Here is a 21,609-nt window from a genome sequence, read left to right as displayed (position 1 = left end):
ATGCCTGAGCACACACAATCTCACATGTGGAAGAACAAGAGAGAGTAAATCCAAACAAACATATTATGATGAGTTCCACTGCTTCTCCAAACCATCTTATGCACCTGCCACAACAATAGAGAGGGGTGCTTCCAAACTCTCCTCGTTATCTCACGCCGTCTGTCTCACGCCCCATTTTACGCTGCCTTGGTGGTCCCGAATCCTCAATGCACTACAGCTTGAGAAAAGACATTTAAATGTTTTTCACTACATTTTCCACAATTTCATAACACGGAAACACGGGGGAACTATAAAAACGGGTGGACACAACTGGGACATTGTTACCTTCAGTGATTCTTTAAGTCACTGAAGGTGAAAAATAAAAAAAAGAGTACATTTTCTGTTGGCATAACAGCAAATAAATGTACCGTGTTAAATCCACACAGCAAATGATTACCAGCTAGTCAAAGTTCTCGACAGCAAGTAGTTGAAGTATCCCACCGAGGATTTTATACATATTATATGTAAGATTATCTGGGTTAAAGACTAACTAGTAAACAAACTTGAATATTTACCGTTATCTGAGTTTGTTCCACAGATGCAGATATTTAAAGGTAAATGAATCAACCCTCTTTCTATTTCAAATTATGGGCTAATAATAAGCAGAACACTAACTAATTAATTAATAAATGGCATATATTTGCAACAATATTAACCATGCTATTACTGATTCATGTCAGTAATGATTCATTTCATTCAGAGCATTTACTTCAGTTTGTCTGTTTTTGGCTGCAGCTTTCCAGTCTATCATGTCCCCTTGCACACCAACCCCACCTCCACCCACCCACGCAATCACACAGACACACATAGCCCTCTCTTTCCTAAGCCCCTGACAATCCAACCAACCTGGCCTGCCTCACGACAGTTTACAGTACCCACAGCCTTCATCCGTACAGCCACTGCCACCCGCTGATCGCGGGTCCGACCCTCCCAACACCCACCCACCCTTCCTAGGATCTTCCTCTTAAAGCTTGGAGTCAAACTGTGACCTTCCTGACTCACACGAGTTAACCCAAGCATTCTTGAACACAGACACACACAAACACACAGCTGAATGTTGAGGGGCCAAAGGTTTGGCTTTTTTGCCCCATTCACACAGTTGATCCCTCACCCTCTCTCACTCCAGCTTCTTCTAATCCTCCCCCAAACCCCTTCCTGATCCCGGAGCCCCTCGAACATCACTATCACATTTCTTTTTTAGCCGTCTCTCTACTTTTACCCTCTCGCTGCCTCCATACACTCTCCTCTAGTTTCATCCACCCGATCCAAAATGAAAGCAGTCGTGCATCTCTGGTTCCCGTTTTACCAAAATTATTTTAAAAAAATAAAAAATAAATGGCATGAAGTTTAGTATCACATGACTTTGAATTCTCCTTCATTCACCTCACTTTTTTAAGTTACCAGACTAAAACATTTTCTTTTAACATCATTCATTTTTTACTTGCTTACAATATGTTTTTTTAACCAACAACACAGTTTCCCTGCTGCTACTTTTCCAAAATTTCCAAAATTAGTAGGGACAAATATTAGAATTAGCAAGTAGCACTATTTCAGCTTTTCTTCTGAATGAACCAGATAATCCATTGGGGTGTTTTGGTCATTTTTCATCAGCTTTATCTGAGCTGTGGATTGACCATTTTTAATACAAGTTCATATTTTTGGCCTCCTACTGCACTTCAGTGCAGCCAGAGTATTATAAACAATACTGGCAGACCGGCCTTTGCTGAAATGTCAGTACAGTTTTACATTTATTTTAAGTTAAATCATAAGTCATTGACTTTCTAACAGCTGCAAATGCAACAGTTACTGAGTCAGTAGTTCACATTAAGCTTGTGTTCCTATTTGCAATTTTTATTGAACCACTAGCAGCAGCAATTAGACAGAATTCAGTAATTAAGGGCATAAAATGCAAGAACGTGGAACATAAAATCAGCCTTTATGCGGATGATGTGTTACTCTTTCTCCAAAATTCACAAACCAATATCTCTGGGGTGATTGAATTGATAAACTCTTTTGCAAGAATATCAGATTACTCAATTAACTGGTCAAAATCTACAGTCCTACCGATTAATTGCTCCTTCCATAATTCCTCTTCTACACCACTGCAATCGGGAAATATAAAATATTTAGGTATTAATGTTTCTCCCAAGCTTGCAGATCTAACTAAATTAAACCATATCCCACTTTTAAAGAAGGTAGAAGATGATCTGGCTAGATGGAAATGTCTATCACTCATGGGAAGGGTTGCCGCTATAAAAATGATGGTCTTACCAAAAATAAATTATTTATTCTCAATGATCCCAACTAAACCGCCACAAGATTGGTTCAGATCTCTAGATTCATGTATGTCCAAATTCCTTTGGAAAAATAAACCCCCACGTATAAGCTTAAAAACACTACAAAAGACCAAGGATAAAGGAGGACTAGAACTGCCTAACTTTCAGCACTACTTCTTAGCCAACAGGCTTCAGTTTATCTCAGGATGGCTAAAACACACCCTCTTAGATGAACCTTGGCTAGATGTAGAACAAGCACTCTGCAATAATCTAGAGATCTCAGACCTACCATTTATCAGCTCAAACATCCAACGACATGAATGCTTTAAAAGCATCAACATCAGCTCTTCTCTGACAGCATGGTGGGAGTTTCTAAAATTGACGGCGTCTTCATTAATCCCATGCAAACGTACACCTATCTGGAACAACCCTGACATATTACAAAACAATAATATGATAAACTTTTCAGATTGGAGTGATAAAGGAATCAAATATTTAGAACATATACTAGAAGGAACAGAATTTATTTAATTTGACGGACTAGTTACACAATATGGGATCAACAAGAAAAGATTTTTAGAATATCAACAAATTAAATCCATAGTAAAAAAGAAATTTAAACCGGGTCAAGTTGAACTACAAACACCACCAAGTGTGGTTCAATTTCTTACTCTTAAACCCCCCAAATTACTATCCAAAATATACAGAATGCTTTCTAAAACAGATGAATCAATATCACTTCCTATTGCAAAATGGGAAGCGGATTTATCAGTTAACTTAGACCTAAACTTCTGGTCTCAGATTTGCTTAAAAACCTTTCATCTAATTAGAAATCCCAGTCTTCAATTAATTCAATACAAAATATTACATAGAGTGCACTATACAGGTCATCGGATGTTCAAGATGGGCTTTACGTCTACCAACAACTGCTCACACTGCCAAACCAATTCACCGGACAATTATATCCACGCTCTTTGGTTCTGTCCACCAGTTCAGAAGTTTTGGCGCGAGATATGTGAAGACTTATCGAAGTGTCTGAAATGTAACATTCCAACTTCCCCCTTAGTGTGTTTGTTGGGCAGCTTAGATAATGTCACTTCAGAAAAGAATATCGCCCATATGGTTTTCACTGCCCTATGCATAGCCAAGAAAACAGTCCTCATGAACTGGAAAAATAAAAACAATCTTAATTCTAACCAATATAGAAATTATCTATTAGATTACATTAGTCTTGATACAGCCTCTGCCACCACATCAGATCAATTGCTCTGGGCTCCTTTGATCAGCTCCATCACCTAGTGGGGGTGGGGGGTCATAGTTTGGTCCCGCCTTCACTGTTGTGATTGGTGTGGGGGTAGGGACAGGCTTAGGGCGTCGGGGGGTTCCCCGGAGGCATCTTCCTTGGGGGGCTCAACCCGGGGTAGCGGTCATGTCCGGTTAGGGGCTCTGTTGGCTCTCAGGTGACTGTTTCCTCGCGGCTGCGTGCAGCGGGGCTAGGGGAGGGTCTGTGCTGACGGACGTGGGTTACTGACCTGGTAGCCTGGCTGCCCCTGGGTGGGTCCGGGATGGGCGTGAGGTTCTGGGGGCGCTCCATCTCTGGGCTGGGACCCGGACCGGGCCTCGGGGGGCTTGGGTCCTGGTTGGTGTGTTGCCGGGGTTGTGGGCGGGTGGGTGCATGGGGGCCCAGCCCTGGAGCAGGGTGCCGCCGGTGCATCGAGCCACCTGGGGGGCTCTTCAACTGGTGGGGGAGATTGTCACATCTTGCAGGAGCTTTCCTCTCCTCAGGAGCTCCCTCTGCAGGAGGGGGAGATACAGGAGAGGTGGAGGAAGATCTCAGCCTGGGTGTTTATTGTCTTATGTAGTCTGGAAGATGAGTGGATGGTGGGGTGGGTGCAGTTTTCTCTGTGGTGGGGTTGGGTGGACTGTCCCGGGCTCTGTGGGGCCGGGCGGCGCTGCTGCACTGGGCCCCGGTCTGGATGGGCCTGGGCCCCCTTTCCCTGGCGGGTCGCGGAGTGTGGGGGTGCCTACTGGGGTCAGCGGGGGAGCTGGCCCCAGGGAGGGGTCACCTGCCCCTCCCTTCCTTCCCTCCCCATCTCCAGCTGCCTCCCTCTTCCCGCTCCACCACAACCACCCACACATGCAGGGCCTTGGAGTAGGGGTATGTCACCAGGGTGCAGAGGAGGCTACCCCCCCCCTCTGTCCCCTTCTGGCTGCCTCTGCCTCAATTTTATCCCACAACTTAGACATTCACATTACTCACACTCTCATTACACATACATATAGGATCTTGGGGGTGGGCACGATACACGGAGTCCAAAGTACCATCAGGGTGTACACCCCACCCCTGGCATCGTTGCCCACCTCTCAATTTTAAATACACATAGACATTGAGGGCTAGCAGGAGGGACCATGCGCTTACCTGCTGCTCTCTGGCAGGTAGCTCCAAGCCCTCCTGGGTTTTAAATGCACCTTAAAACACACATGCATCAACACTACAATGAGCGGGTGGAGGGAGGTTTGGAGTCTTCTCTCACCCCCATTCTCTGCGACCTGCTGGAGCAGGGGGGCTAGGAGGAGGAGTTGGCCGTACGACTGCGGTCTGGAGTGTGGAGCCTTCCTGCTGCTGCGGAGTCGGGGCGGTCTGCCTCCCCCAACCGCAGGGAAAAGGGAAACACCACCTGGGTCTGGGTGCAGTTCCCCCCTCCAGGGGCGGGGGCACCTAGACCCGGTTTGTAGAGTACGCTTGGGGAGTGTGATCGTGTGTACAACGTCTCTTTATGTCTGTCTCCACGTTGGTTGAGTGTGGAGTAAGTGCATATGAGAGCATGAGGGTGGGAATGGATGTTTGTATCTGTGTGTGCCTGTATGTCTGTGTCTATATGTCAGGTTGGGTGTCAGGCGCCACCTCTCTGGGGACATCTCAGGCCCTCCAAGGTTTGGAGGCCTATCTCCCCCTACCACCACTTCCCCTGCCAGTGGCAGACTCCCTCAGACATCGGTGCGTTGGTGGTTCTTTGTGTCCGGGGATGGGCGTCCAGGTACACACCAGCTCACTCCTTGGCGGCCGCTTATCGGGGCCTGGAGCCTGGGGCTCGCTCGGGCCACTTCGGAGGTGGGGTGCCCCCGGCCTCTCGGCCTGGGGCTCGGTCACTCAGGCGCAGCTGGCTGCCGGCGGAGCTCACGGGCGCGTCACTGCAACTCCCCCTGGCTTCTGCTCCGCGGCTGCTGAGTGAGCCCTCATCTGGGAGTGAGCCCTCATCTGGGACTCAGCTCTTTCCGGGACAGTGGCGCAGCTGCCCCTCTGTTGGTCTTCCTTGGTCTCTTGTGTTCTGGGGGCCTCTGGATGTCTGGAGTTTTGATCTCCTCCACACCCGCTTCATGCCCTGGAGGACGGGGCTGTGGCCCCCCCACACCCTCTAGCAGATTATTACATGAAGGAACCTTTTAAAAAACAAAAAACAAGCGCGTCCATGCTCACAGGTGTACACACGGGTGATCACACCCACAAACTACACCCTTTTTGGCTCCTACCTCAAAGCACACTGTGTTCTGTTGATCTTATGTGCTGCACAATAATGTTTAACAATTAGTATTTACTGTCATATTCCCATATATCATTGTGATGTTGTTTATTCTATTACTCTTGTTCTCTTCTGCTTGCTTTCTTTTTTCTTTCTCAGCAGGTGACCCAGGTGATTGATATATGCATTTTTTTTCTCTGCTCATTCTGTTGGTTTTTGTTTTTTGCCCTTCTCCCCCGTCCCTCTTCTCAGCTGTTTCTCTTTCCCTCTTTCTTTCTCCCCTTCTTTCCCCCAGTCAAGTCTGTCCCGTATTCAGTAAGTGAAAATAAAATAAACAATAAAAGGTGAATCAAATGGACCATTACGGCAAGGCTGGGATGGTCAGTTTGGTAAAGTAAATCCGTTGGGCATCTTTCTTTGCCTTTAGACAACAATTCTGAGGGCAAAAGAGCCAAACGGGACAGGCCAAAATAAAAAATAAAAAAAGCTTGTGTTCCTTGAAGTACATCTCGGCAGAACTTCAAGTGTGCCTTGGACCACTCCACGACATTTTTTATGACCCTGTCTTGACATTTTAGACATCAGAATTTGGAGGCGCAGAATGCTTTTCATAGCTTTTACCTACTTTGTAAACATCACTTAGCTCCATTTTCAGATTGTCAGCCATCTACTTAGAGGAGCCCATGGCTCTTCAAACTCAAGGTCTGAGCCAAAGAATTTAACTTCTAAAGCTGTAATCAGTTGAAAATACATAATAACAGTACTTGACTTAGCATTCTTAGTTTGTCATTTACGGCTTAATGATTAAGTGACATTCTGAGACTTTACAAGAGGGAACTTTTTTTCCTTAATTTAATTAATTTAAGTTTATTTAGTTTAAGGGAGAAAAAGTAGTAATGCAATCAGAGTTGAAGAAATACTCACATTTTAATATACTTTTACTGCATGGTTGCCTTTTTGCATTCACCAAAGTCTAAATGTTCCCAACCTTTTTTCATGCGATTACACTCTTCACCATGCAGCAGACTGTGACAGCACTGAGCAGCTCCTTCAGTGGGAGACTGCGGCACCCACGGTGTGGGACGGAGAGATTTCGCAGGTCTTTCCTCCCCACTGCTGTCAGACTCCATAATAAAGACTTTAACTGATCAAGCACACACATCCATACATATGCAATAATACTAAGTGCAATAATCCTTTCTGTCATCGTTGTATTTTTACTCAGTTGTATATAGTATTTGTATTTGTATTCTATTTTTATCTTATTGTATATTTATTTTATTTTGTTCTACTGTATATAGTATTTTATTTTATTCTATTCTGTACAGTTGTGTACTGTATTTATTCTTATTGTATTCTAATTTTTGCCTCATAACTTTTGCACTGTCCACTTCCTGCTGTGACAAAACAAATTTCCCAAGTGTGGGACTAATAAAGGTTATCTTATCTTATCTTATCGTATCTTAAATTTAATTGGCTTAACACATTTTTTTTTAATTTACCTAAAACTTATTTTCTATTCTACTTTTTATTACAAGCTATATTCACCCATTCACAGCACTCTTATTCTATTTACTATCTTCACCCCTCACAACCTAAAGTATCTATTGGGCCGGCAATTTGTGTCACAGATTATTGCCCAAGGACACCAAAAAACTGTGTACTGGAGGAGCAGGGGTAATCAAACCACAAACCTTCCAATTAGTAGTACATCCCACTCTACCACTCAAGCCACAGCTGCCCCAGTAAAACCGAGAGACTGTTGAAAACTGGAACAGAAACTGTGCTTTGGTTAAGTCACTGTGTGTATATGTGTGTGTGTCATTGCTGTTCATGTCTGCTCTTTGTCGCATGGCCACAAGGTTGGGGGATACTTGCCTTTCAGGGACTCCATATTTTATTTATTGTAGGGAGTGTGCATAAGAGCAAGGCAGAGAGCAGAAGGAAAAGGGAGAGGAGAAAAGCATGAGATTGACGCATAAGGATGAAGGTGAGACAGAATGAGCAAAAAAAACTTTAGAATAGACATTTGAAACAATAAAAAAAAAATACTGTAGCGGAAAGGCACATGATGAAAGAATATTATATTGTTTACTCTCCACATTTTTATACCTTCCAAACTAACTTTCTTTATCCAGAAAACTGCTACCATACCACACTGCTGCTATTCCATTATATGTCTGCATGCCTAACTCTGATGTTCTTGCATTTACACAACTGGAACTAATGGCACTGCTTCTGGAGTCCTTCCGAATTAACCCTTTGAGTCAGCCAAGCACACAAATGCACACAGACACACAAATACACTGCTTAAAAACTCCTGAGGGGAAAGTTACTAAAGAAAATTAATGAGTTGTATCAAATAGCTCAGGAACCATGCAGTGTGTGCACTTTAACTCTTGTTGTGTGGTGTCAGAGAAGCAGTTGTTAAGGTTATAAAGAGTAGCAAATTGAGTGCCCAGTTACTGGCTGCACACACAGAGCTAAACTTAGTATACTGTATCTACATGACAATACTTTTCACACCCCTCAGGCTACAGTCTTGGTTTTAAGATTGGCATTTGCAATCTTTATCTATAGCTGTAGCTATGATTGATTCAGCTATGAAAAGCTGCAATAAAACATTGTTTTTGAAGGTTCAGGCTGTTGATAAATTAACTGCATGACACATAAAGAGGTTCGCCTGCAGCTCTCAGAGGTGAGGGTTGTACACGTGGGAATTTATCTGATATTGACTAAGTTATTACATCTCAGCTCGCACAGAAATCTATTAAAAACTGGATTTACATTAATTGTGTGAGTGTGCGTGATAATGAATATTTTCTCACAGTCATGCTGCATCTCTCACGCTCAAGGTCACGGTAGCTGCATAGTGTAATAAGTTCTACCAGTAAACAGTTTGTGTATCCGTCCTACAGCAGGCCTTTCCCTCCCTGAACCTTTACAATAGCAGCAGGATTGAACTACGCTCAACTCAGACAAGTCAGATATGTCTCTGTGTGCCTGGGGGCTTGCTAAACTGAATCTGCTTCGATAGTAACAGCACTGTAGAAGTCTAAACGCAACAAGTCTCACTGGATTTTCTTTCTCTTTTCATATATAAAGATGTGACAATGTCAAGCTGAAAAAGAAATATTTTATTGCACATTAGCACATTCAGAGTTAAAAGTTTAGTATGAGACCAATAGCTCCTGTCTCAAAACAGTTAGAAATACTTTTTGTTTGTTTGTTTGCTTTCTTTTGACAAAGTGTGTAATTCCAAATCTCAGGCATAAAGCAGCGGATGAGTCTCACATGTGACATGTGTACAAGATACTCAATTTCGTGCATGCTCAAAAAGCACACAGCGGCGCAATCAAGTAGTCACTTTCACACCCACATCTACATGTTAATGACATGTTAGCATGTGGCTGTGATCATTCATCATGGTAAACCGCAGGGGAACCACCACAAAAATGTTTGAAATAAACCTAATGAGGCACTTAAATCACTTTCACCCAGCTGAACATGCCCAACTTGAAGAAGGGCAAAGTGGCTAAAGCTAAAGCTAACCAGAGCTCAGAGCTAGCCAGATGTCAGCAACCACAACCTGAGGCAGCGTGAGCCTCGGTATGAGCAGTAAAGGAATCAAAGCAGTTAAAAGGAAAATTATGGAGATGAGTGAAAAAGAGAAAAAGGTTGATGTCCTGTTATCTGGTAATTTTATAATTTAAAGGAAAATGATATATAAGGACCTGACACTTGTTTTGTTGTACAAATGCTCTTGCTTTGTTTGGGAAGGTAAAATTTGTCAGGTAAAGGTGGGTGTATAGCAACTTTATTATTTGCACCCCACTATTTTTATTTAGAGAAAATGTTAAAGCTTAATAATTTATCTTATTTGGAAAATAAAATGAAGCATTTTATGGCTGTTTGGCTGATTATTGTTTTGGTGCATCAGTGAATCTCAAATCGAATGCATTGTTTTCTGTAGTTTTGGTCCAAAACAACCGGACTAATTATCCTTTAAAGCCATAAATACTTTTTGTTCACAGCTGGTAAGTGTTGGTTGCTGGGTCACTGCCTGCCTGTTCAGTAGAAGGGAACATTAAGAAAGGCAGAAATACAATTCAAATACACATGTAACATTTAACATGAATCTGTCAAAACAATTATTATTTTTGAACTGTTAGTGTTGTTGTGCTGCACCTTTGGTATGCATGTCAGATCTTATTAAGAACAGCTTTTAAACATATATCTGTTTTATGTGTGGAAAATGTGTTGTGTCTTTGCGATGGTCACCAGCCATATGTATGTAAGTCTCTCAGTATCTGTGGGCAGCTGATTTGAGGCTGCACATGAGACACAGCTCTATGTGCTGTGGCGAAAGCTATCAGTTTTTGGTAGGGCATGCTCGTATTACAAGAAAAACACTTGGCTTCGTGATCATTTTGATGGCATTACTACAGTTTGCACATCGTGCAAATGTTGCTAATGGTGAACACTGCTGTTCACCATTTGATCAAGTTGGTCTATAAAGTCTTGGAACGACTAGAGTTGCATTTATTTAAGCCCATAATATGTGTAGGTAGTAAATAGGAAGTCAGTCGGTTAAGCTAGAGGAAATCCTGGTCATGCTAACATCTGCAATCAGCTAATTTGAGATATCAGCTAAACATTTTTGAAGAAAAAAGGTATCTAACCAACATTTGTGTTTTAGCCGTTTGTGAAGAGAATATCAACAGCGAGGCAAAATTAAAAGTAAAAAGTAAACAAAATAAAAAATAAATGAATAAATCAAAAAGAGAGACAGAAACATAGAAGGGGATAATGACAGTTAACAATGGCTGTTATGCAAGAAAATGTACAAGTCCACTTGCTCCATCTGCCGCTGGGGTTTTCTTGATTAATCATGAAGGAATTTGCGACATGGCTCATACCATAAGAGAAAAACAAACTGTGGAGACCACAATGAGAAGGGCTCACTCCAGATATTGTGCAGATGACAATATCACAGCCATACATGCAAACTCACACACACGAGGTTATTACAGGTTATTTTAGCTTGTATTCCTTGAGGAATACAAAAAACCCCTGCCACACTCTAATGCTTAAACAGAGTCAAAGCTCTGCTCGGTAGCAATAAAAGCTCCTTTTACACGTGTGTAAAATGCCTCATAAAGACCTAAAGACCCAGAAAATGCGGGAAACAGTCCTTTTCTATCCTGGATAGCTCCTGTAAGATTCATATCACTGTTGTGCTATGGAGCCTTTCATTGAATTATCGAATTACAATACAGAAAACAAGGTCTTAAAACGCTCCATTAGCATAACAGGGCAATAATACTGAGTTTCAATCAAAAAAGAGAAAAGAGGAATATTGTTCCACTTTGTTCCAGTTAGCCTCATTCCATTTCTGTGAGAATACCTAAAAGCTGCAGATAGTTCCCTTTAAATCTGAAAAGCCCTGAGCATTTTTTTTGTCCTCTTAGCTCCTCCTCCCTCTTTCATCCTAATACCTCCACTTCCCTGTATAAATGTATCATTACAGTATCATTATGTCTATGGTATCCCCCCCAGCCTCCATTTACAGGGACTTAGGTACTGTGTTCTGGGACTTAGGTGGACCCATTATGTTATTAAGTCATTATGAACCGGGACACAGAGAAAATAATACCCATAATGGGAGCTACATTGGGCACTGCTTAAGTCTATAACTATAACTCCCATCCTCCCTGCTTTCCTGCCTATTTGTCTGTCTGCCTGTAAACCTGTACGTGCTCTGTGTCATGTTACACATACCCAACAAAGCTATTTACCAGAAAAACAGAAAAATAGTGTGAAGTGAAACTTCTGATTTATTTAATTATGTAAACATGTGTTGGCAACAACGGGCTCACCCCAGAATTAGGATATGCTGTCCACCCCAGCTCAGCTGTGGCCACCCGAGTGTCCATCAAGGTCTCTGCAGCAAAGAAAGAAAAAGACAGAGAGAACCAGCGGTTAGCCACACAGAAGCTATTTTGAGTACCATCCCACACAGCTAAATTATATTCAAGCCCCAGTGATCGCTTGACACTCATTGATGAACAGAAAGCAAGAATCCCTACAGTGTTTCATCCGTCTCTGTTACTCTTCTGTTAAGACTAGAAACAAATCCTTGGCACTTTGCTGGAAGGAACCTCTGAGAGACTAAAAAAAACTCTTTGCATTGTGTTATCTCGCTATATACAGTACTAGACTACATCCTGCCTTTGTCCTGCTTATATGTGTGCAAGTATTATGAAAGATAAGTGGGTATGTCGATACACTGTATGAGGTTTGCAGATGGCCTGGCAAAAAGAGTTGGCTTCACATATGAAGAAGGAGCCCTCCAAGGTTAGGCTCTGATGTATTTGCGTCAGCTTTCCTTAACCTAAAGTTATGAAAACGCATATATCTGCAAGCCATAAAATGTTTTTTAATTTCAGATTAATTAGCTAATTTTCTAAACGCCTGCCAAAAAACATGATGACCTATGTTGGATAACTTTAGGCTACACAAAATGAAAGAGTAACACAATACAGCCTGAAAAAGGAAGAAAAAAGTACAGAGAAATGTTCAAGGATTGGATTTATCTTTGTTTGGACTTTTATTATACAACATGTCATATCTGGCCACATATCAGTGCAATATGAGAACACAGATTGCCCCCTTCCTAATCCTCAGGGACATAGCTTAGACAAATAAGTCTGGCAGCTCACACCAGAAGTTTATCAGCTCTTTTTTTGATTAATATCTGCCTTGCTGGTACATGATATGTTGCTCAAGGAAAGAAGAGAGAAATATGGCAGTTTTCACAAAGCGCTCACCTGCCCCTCTCCCTGCAATACAGATTTATAGAGCGATGGACTAACTGACATGCTGGCCTTAGCAGAGTAATGATAGATTGATAATTTCCCCTGTAACAGACAGTTTATCCTCGGTCCTAAAACATTAATATTACAGAGAGTGAACCAAAGGATATTTCACATTTTCCGATGTCCCCTGCCACGACATACACTCCATTGTGTTTGTTGTTTTGTGTTGTGTCCAGACAGATTAAAAACTGCGAGACAGAAGGGTGAATGGTATGCTTGTGTGATGATCTGCATTCTGTAGTAGACAAGCAGAAAGTGTGTGTGTGTGTGCAATTTTCATAGGAACTGTGGTCGTTGTGTGTTTGGCTTGGAGCTCTTCCACTTTCACAGCAAATGGTTGGCTAGCACAACCCACATGTGTTGTTGATAAGGGAGAAATCTCACTCTGATTAAATGCATAGACACAACGATGCCCTCTTTCAAGATTTCCAGGAGAGGTTCCAGCCCTCATCACCCTCCCTTTACCTACTCCCCCAGAACAAGCACGCACTCGCAGCTGCTGCTAATTTGGAGTCTCACTGAAGTCGCTGTGCATTTTGAAATCATTCCAAATGACGGAACACTCAAAGCCCGTCATCCGTGGTTCAAGAGCGTTGGTTAAAATTTTTTTAAAAACAAGTACATTGTGGTAAGGATGAGTGACAAGCCACCTGTAAGAAGAAAAGAGCCTTTTCATTCTCAATCTCTACTTACTGGGAGAAACTGTCCTCAGACATGAAACCAATTAGCCCCTGCACACACAAGCACTCACAATGCATGTTAGGACACACGCAGATGGACACCCGTTCTGCTCATGCACCAGCCAACTTAGAGAGCAATTTTCTGTGTACACCTACAGTGACAGCCTTGTTCACACCCGGCTTCCATCAGAGTATTTCAATTTCCCTAAGATCAGCCTTGCCTTGTCTAGTTTCCACAGCCAGCCAGCTCCAGCCTGCCTGCCTGCCTACTTGTACGACTTGCTGTCAGCTGGGGAGATAGGAGCATGAAACAGCCCTCAGCGCCAGCCAGCATTGTGGGGACTGCCAAACCTTTCTCTGGGGAAATCACAGAAGCTTTAGTCAAATCACACAGGCTCTTGGTCGACCATTTTTTTTTTCTATTTCCTTTTAAAATGGAAGGGGGAGGGTTGGGGTTGGAGGGGATTCGGTCTAAGATAGGATGCAGAAACGAAAAGAAAAATAAAAAAAGGTCAAAGGCCCAAGGGAGGGGTGGATGAGCAGAGTCATGTGGTCTAATGCCTACCATTAGCAGAATATCAAAGTAGCGGATGAGTAAATGGAGTATGCTAAGTGGTGATTAGCAACGGGGAGGGGCTCGAACAGCCATCATGGCATTGCTCGCACACCTGTCCACTGGCACTGGAGATTTTGAAAATGTCCCTTGTGTATGTGTATGTGTGGGGCTTTTAAATGAGCACTTCTGTGAACCGTTCATCCATTAAATGATAAGTGGATTTGAATAGTTTCATTATAAAATCAACTTAATTACACGAAACATCTCTTCGAAAAAGAGGAAACATTGTTTTTTATTGCTGAAATTACAAGTTATCTAAATAGCCTAAGGTTACACACTAATTAAATTTTGGTATAGGTATTTTTTAAATTTATTTAATATTGGGTAATATTGGGTAAATAATAAACAATTAATCTGTTAGTTTAATTGGTTATTATAATGAGTTTTAGTTTCAGTTGATTGCCTGTTTCTCTGTTGCCCCTGTAATGGAGTGGCGATCTGTCCAGGGTGTACTCTGCCCCCCCCCCCCCCCCCCAACACAAACACAATACAGTATGGAGTGCAGTTAAAAACAATACATTACTGAAAATTGCATTTCAAGGACCCGGGATGTTTATTGTCTGTCTAGAAGCTTAATGTTGGGTTACTCCTTAGCATTGTAAAAGCAATTAGTCGTCCACGCACTCCAAGTTTATAGCAAGTCATTTGCAAGGCAAGGAAAGGACCTTGCCATGTCCCTAGTGTTTGGAAGGTAGCCCAGTGTGTTTTCTTCTGTATTCATATTCTGCTATGTCAGCTCCACCTGCAAGCTCCACTAAATTAAGACCAGGCAGTTTCACCAGTAGTTGAGTCTTTGTGAAAATTGTTAACATGGAGAGATTAATGTTAACTAAGCAGCCACGGCTCATAAATCTATTGGAAAACAATGGCTTGTAGGTGTCGGCGTCACCAGCCTTAAATACATTCAAGGATCCGTAAGGCTCGAGGCTGTATTGCAACTGCATCACAGAATATTAGTTACCCTTTATCATACAATGGATGTAGGTTGGATAACACTGCAAGAGTACCAGTCAAAACCCAAAAGTCGCAAGCCAAAGCCAAGACTCAGATGAGGCCTTGCAGCTCCCAATCCCCGAGAGCACAGCTCCTTCTTATTAGCAGCAAGTGATAGATCAATACCAAATGGTAGGTTCTGGAAGCAGCCTACCATTTGGGGCTAGAGAAAGGGAGGGAGAGAAATGAAAGAGTGAGAGAGACTACATTAAACATTGATGGGGCTCTGCATTATAGATCGATAAGGCAGCTCTCTTCGCACAATTACACGTCAGCAAGCAGTCGCATGACACATCGCATAGACACGCATGATTACGTGGAAGTTGTACACACTAAAGAACATCAATAGAACGGGAGTTCAGTGAAGGAACAACAGCAAAAATGAATTGGCCAATCTCTCTGCCCTCTTTTAGCTCTCATGCATGACTTTAATTCTACGCTTTAAAAGTCAGAATGCCAACATGTCTGTGTAATTCCCTCCTTTGCAGCCAATCTGAGACTGTATGGCCACTAGTCGATACAACATGTGCCGAAGTGCCTCTCTGAAGCTTCCTGGCTCCTCAATCAATACAGCAGGCCATTCTCCACGGATTTCCATTCTCTTTCCATCTTTTACATTCATCTATTCTTTAGCCTCCCCCCACTCCCCAATGTCCTCCTGTTCAAGGATGCTGGTATACTTTGTAATTCAATGACACAATCACGTCCAGATGCAGGATGCAAAGCTTTAAGGGTCTTCTCTTTGTGACTGTAGCAGCAAAGCGAAAGAAGATCTGAGGCCCTTGGATGACATTATGTAAGTGGGGTTTATCTTTTCTTGGGGGGATGGAATCAAGATGGTCGGATAAAGAATGAAAAAGAGGGAGAAAAAAAGAAGACAAATAGACAGAAAGACGGAGATGAAAAACCAAGTGGAGAAATCAGCGGGATTGGAATGAGCACTTAACAATGATGAAACCCCATGGTAGCCTGCTGAGCCTGGCATCTTAATACAGAGCTGAAAACAAAGTGACAAACAAACACGAACGAAAGATGCTGCATCTCCCAAACTAATCAGCCGTCCACTCAGGGGACTTATGAATATAAAAAGAACGTTTTGACAGAGTGAAGTATTTTCCGAACAAATCATGTGGAAGTGTCTCACGCAGACAGACACCACTTACCCGCTGCATCCCTGATTTCGAAAGAAAAGACCGCTTCACGTCCAGCATGGTTAAGGCCATTTAGCAGATTTGGAAACTGCAGTTATGGCACAGTACTGCTTCAGGGGGAAGAAGAATATAAAAAGGCAATATCTGATTGAGTCACCATGTTCAACAAAGAAGACAATCCATACAAACACAGATGTGAGACTTCTCTACTCCGTGCCACACTAAAGCTCTGTCACTCATACTGAAGGATTTTTACTTTAAATAGAAGATACAGAACAGGCAACTGAAATGCATCAAAAGAAATGTGTTACTTCCATGTCCCCCTGAAGACAGAAATGACAATGTGACTAAATTTGAAAACTGAAGGAAAAAAAAAGAAAAAATCTGCCAGCCTCCTCCGAGACATTAGCGCGGAGTGATGGGATACACAAGTCCTGCATCTTCTGAGCCACAGACTCCATTAAACGAACAGGCTCACAAATTACAGATTGCCCACACTCATACACACAGATTTAGTAATAGCGCGCCTGGCTAACAGTCACTCACGACGGCTGTGTGAAAATATAATTTTCGCTCCGTGGAAGAAGAGCAGACACGTATGAAAGACAAAAGAGAGAGAGTCTAGAAGATAAAGATGAACAGGGCAGCACAAGGCAAAGTGTGCTCAGCAGCAGCTGTTGAGAAGAATGTCTTGTAAGAGCAGAAATTTAATAAACACACAGCATCTGAAGAACCTGATGAAATTATCCTATCATCACAGGAAGGTGACATTACCTTGGCCTCGCACATCTGGGCTGCTGTGTCGCATTCAATTTAAGATTCAACCTTGCGGCACTTGGTGAGCAGCCACATTCTTTCCCCGCTGTTACCGGTTTGTAATAGAGTTGTTATGGTATTGAAGCAGGAAAACACAACAGCCCCCCCTGAGGCAGGCTTGGCAAATACAGACAGGTACATGGTCAAACAAAGGCTATACCAACACCAAAGTCTCATGCATCTGATCATATCTTAGTGGTCAGTCTGTCACTCAGCTACCTGCATAATGTAGGAACAGCACATTTATACACAAGCCCCCACGTTGCACCTTTTCATCTATTCTTCTCCCTCTTTTCCTTTCTTTCACTCTTTTCTCTTCCCTCGCTTGGTCAGGGGAGAGAGGTTAGGCACATCATTTGCATTCATTAACATTACATTAGCAGACAGAGTGATCTTTAGAAACCAGGCTGCCGGAGAGTGTCATCTTTAATTCATCATAACCCCACCACCTACCCACCCACCCTTCCGCTTTCTCTTTACCTCCACCTTCTTCTCTCTTTTCTTCCCTTTTCATCCACCCATCTCTCCCTCGTTCCTCTCGTCCCTTAATCTCAGTGCATCATTTATCCCCCTCATCCCTGCAACTTTCTTCACTCTCCATTTAACACCGTCTTTCATCTCCTTCACTTTAGCCATCTCTGTTTACCTTTACACTGCCACAGAGCTGTCTGTGTTTTGCTCTGCCTCCTGTTAATGACAGGCTACCGGGGAGGGGTTCGAACCCTGCCCCTGCGTAAGCCTTTTCAATATAGGAAGGAGAAGAGACGCGCCCAAAAAAGACCAATATACACATCATAAGCATCAGTCTGGGAGACAAGACTGAGCTGATGATCTCTAGGCTTTATTCAGGGTTCTCTGGCATAACCTTATGACCCGAGCTTATTCTAAAAATAAAAAATAGCTTCCTAACAAGCTCTGCTTGTATTTGTATCTGTACAAGTGCATCTTAAAAATTTCAATAATATGATTTTACATTAGTTACACTTTTACATATTCTATATTTTTCACATGTAAAATGAATTATGTCAAACTATTTTTATTTTACTTGTCATGATTATGGGTTCTAGCTCATAAAAATGAAAAGCACATGAAATCCACAGCATTATCTAATGCCTAAAAGTAATAATTAAGGGAAAAAAATCTTAAATACTAATAACTGATAACAAGATTAAACCTAAATCATTTTGTCCTCACAAAACTGCCCAGGATCAGATTTCCTATAGCAGCAGACCAGCAGCAGTGACCAAGCAATAATCCAGATGGAAGCAGCACTGCCCTCCCACAATCATCACAATACTCATTACTGCTGATATTGCCTCAGCCAGCCTGTCTGCTTTTAAGAAACCTGGCAATTTGCTGCAGTAAAATGAGGTAATTACAACTCTTATCAAGCTCCTCACCTCACAAAACAGCATTTAGAGAGAGGGAGACTACTCTCCGATGGTTCACTGGCTGTGGAACAAGGCTTTGGCTGGCTTCCCAATCACTCAGCCACACCCACTCACTGTCATTTATTCTATTTGCAACTCCTGCTCCTACCCACTCTCCGTTGCTTCCAATAAAAGCATTTCAGTGGAAATTTGATCACTTTATTGACACAGCTGGATAAAATTTACTCCGTCAGTCCCACTAGACTAAAAGTTTGATAAGGCTTACGTGAGTCACAAAGAAGGACACAAAGAAAATGACTTTCCAGCACAAGAACTGCACAAGGAGATTCCTTCCTAGTACCAAAATGGAAAATAGGAAAAATTAAATTCTGCAAAACTCTATGTTGGAGGGCTAGCACAGAGAAAATTGCAATTTAATAGTTTCCCATAAGGAGAATGAGTCTACTCTATAGTTTTGACATTTCTAACCTTCACATGAAAGTCAGAAGTTAGCTCTAGCTTACTGTCATCACTTCTCCTGCCTAGAGACACAATGAGCCACAGAGAAGTACCATGCCCGGGTCACACTGGGATTGCGTGAGGCTGACATTTACCACTATAAGTTATAGCTAATGGGCTATTCAGAGTGAGTAAAATCATCTGTGTTTTTCAAGTCGACCAGGAAGTGCTGAGTGAACAGAATTATGTCATTCACTGAAACTCCCAGTGCAGTCCCCCTCACTCTAATTAGGACAGTAAGAATTACCAATTAGTGAGGTCCTGCATGTGCTGGAATACAGTCATGTGAAAATGAAAGAAAAAAATAAGTAGACTCTTACTGTTTATATGGCAATTAACAGGGCAAGTAGCTGCCAGCTAATCTAAGCTATTCTAGCAATCGAATTCACCAGGTTAACTTCTACAAAAGCAACATGGACATTGAGGTGTGTGAACATAATGCCTTCCCAGGACATCCTAACAAATTAACCTGAAGGCAACACAGTGTAATACTTGGAAAATTTACAAAGAACCCAAGACCTAAGTAACCTAGTGACCTCTGCAGACCTCAGTAAGCATGTTAGACGGTACAAAGACTGACAAGTATGGCCTTTTTTCTTTCTCTCTCTCTCTCTCTCTTTTTTTTTTTTTTTTTACACAAGGCTTGAAGAACAGTGTCTTCTCTCCAAACTGAACATGGCAGCACAGATAAGGTTTGCAACGTCACACCTGAACAAACCACAGTACTTCTGGAACAATGTCCTTTAGACAGATGACACCAAAGTATAGATGTCTGGCCATAATGCACTGCACCACATTTGGAGAAAACCAAATACACCAGTCCAAACACTTTACACCAGTGGTGGGGTGATAAAGGCGGGGGTTATTTGAGCTCGTGTTGCAGCCAGAGGACCTGTGCTCCTTGCATCGAGTTGACCACAAACTCCAAAGCCAAAGTATTGTTGAGTTAAATGTGAGGTTATCTGTCCAACAGGTAAAGTTTGTCCCAAATAGGGTCATGTAACGGGGCAATGAACCCAAGCAGACCAGCGAATAGTTGAAAAAGAAAAGAATCAAATCGTTGGAATGGGCAACGAAAGTGCAGACCTCAATTAAATTGAAATGCTGTGTTGGGACCTTAAATGACAAAAATGTCCACAAACCTAAAGGAACAGAAGCAATGCAGTAAATATGAGTGGGACAAAATTCCTCCAAAAATGAAAAAGTCATAATGAAAAGGATTACTCCAAGTTATTGCTGCTAAAAATCTTTCTATAAGATACCCAATCACAGGTTGTACTTGGTGTTTTACAGATCCCTGTGAAAAGTTTCTTTTTCACATGAATGTATATACATTTATCTGGATTGTGATAGAGGAATCACAACGTGTAAAACTGTTAAACTGAGATAAATGCATGAATTAATAAACTTCAATTGTTTACAAAGGTTGAATGATAATACAATGTGAGTCCCCTAGTTGCCTTTTATAACAACACAGAGGCTAGTAGGGCAACGCAGGAGATAGAAATGAATGTCCTCGTCTGCCACACTGTAATACACTTGAACTGAGATAACCATCCTGTAATATGCAGAACCAATATGAAGGGCAGAGAGAAACTGTGAGATACAGAGATGAAGGAAAAAATAAAGTGGATAGTAAGACAAGAGTGAGAAGGAGCAAGAGGAAGGAGGAAGGCGTTCGCTATTCATAAAAAGAGAGATACTCGGAGAGACACTGTGACGGAGAGCATGTCATAAGGCAGTGCTGTGTGTTATCTTATCTAGAAATTGATCTAACCTTAGCTGAACAGTGGAGTTGGATCATTTCTTGGAAACCACACTGTTTGTGTCTTGCAACCAGCATAAACAAAGACGCTCTGTCTCTTTGTGGTTCTTGTAGTATTCATATTCAATAAAACACACACAGTCAAGACCGTCTCATCCAAACGTGGGCACAAGCATCCCGCTAACAGCTGAAAAAAGTTCATGCATAACCTATTGAAAAAAGTATGCACGCACTAAAATGTTCTCCCAACACCCAAAACAGCACAGCTCTGCTGCTCCTCCCGTCAGGACACTGCTAAACCTCCATTGTATAACTAAAACTGTGGGTGCCATCTGTCTGAGCAAAGGGACAATATCAGGGCTTTCTAAAAGGAAGCACAAATTAAGACAATACAGAAAGTCCTTTATTTCCTAAAGATTAGGTTAGTACATATTCACTTATGCTACTGGTAGTTTCTCCCCAATTTTACGAATGAGGCCATGCACCTCTGTCAGCCTGTGTTTAATGGGGGGAGCCAAATACCAGCTAGCAATATCTTATTAAATCCTGTTGTTAACCGTGTTTGGATGTGCCACAAAATTGACCTGTGACTCTTCGATAATTCCCCTATGGGTAGAGAGGAAAAGAGTCAGAAAATCGTGGAGTCAGACAGAGAAGGGACCTTGAGGGTTTGATGTCGTGCTCTCACTCCATCTCATCTGTGGCAGTAAAAGAACGACCTTCAACCACCTTGAACCCACTGGAGCTGAATTTCAATAAAACTCAAATTATCACCCGTGCCCATGGGGCTTGGGAAAAGCACTAAGCTTGAACTGACTGCACGTATAAGACGATTTAACAGTCATATGGAGGTGTGAGTGAGTCAATCATATGACACACTTCTTTTTCACACTGAGGAGTCTCATCGGTAAGCGGTGGTTACTGTACCCTGCCGGGAGAGGATGCCACTGGGATGGATCACTGATTGTTTTCCATGTGACTAAGT

General features: G+C 42.3%; 1 protein-coding gene across 2 annotated transcripts in view; it reads right to left on the bottom strand.

Annotated features, from left to right (window-relative positions):
* Positions 1-21,609, bottom strand: part of ephb1 (EPH receptor B1) — a 171,248-nt gene that overhangs the window by 106,084 nt on the left and 43,555 nt on the right. For both annotated transcript variants that reach the window (XM_026150315.1, XM_026150316.1), the window contains exon 2: positions 11,716-11,780. In XM_026150315.1, coding sequence (XP_026006100.1) covers positions 11,716-11,780 — 65 coding nt within the window. The remainder of the gene's footprint in view (positions 1-11,715; positions 11,781-21,609) is intronic.

The sequence above is a fragment of the Astatotilapia calliptera genome, chromosome 18 (assembly GCF_900246225.1).
Source record: "Astatotilapia calliptera chromosome 18, fAstCal1.2, whole genome shotgun sequence".
NCBI classification, from domain to species: domain Eukaryota; kingdom Metazoa; phylum Chordata; class Actinopteri; order Cichliformes; family Cichlidae; genus Astatotilapia; species Astatotilapia calliptera.
This window is presented reverse-complemented; position numbering and strand designations above follow the sequence as displayed.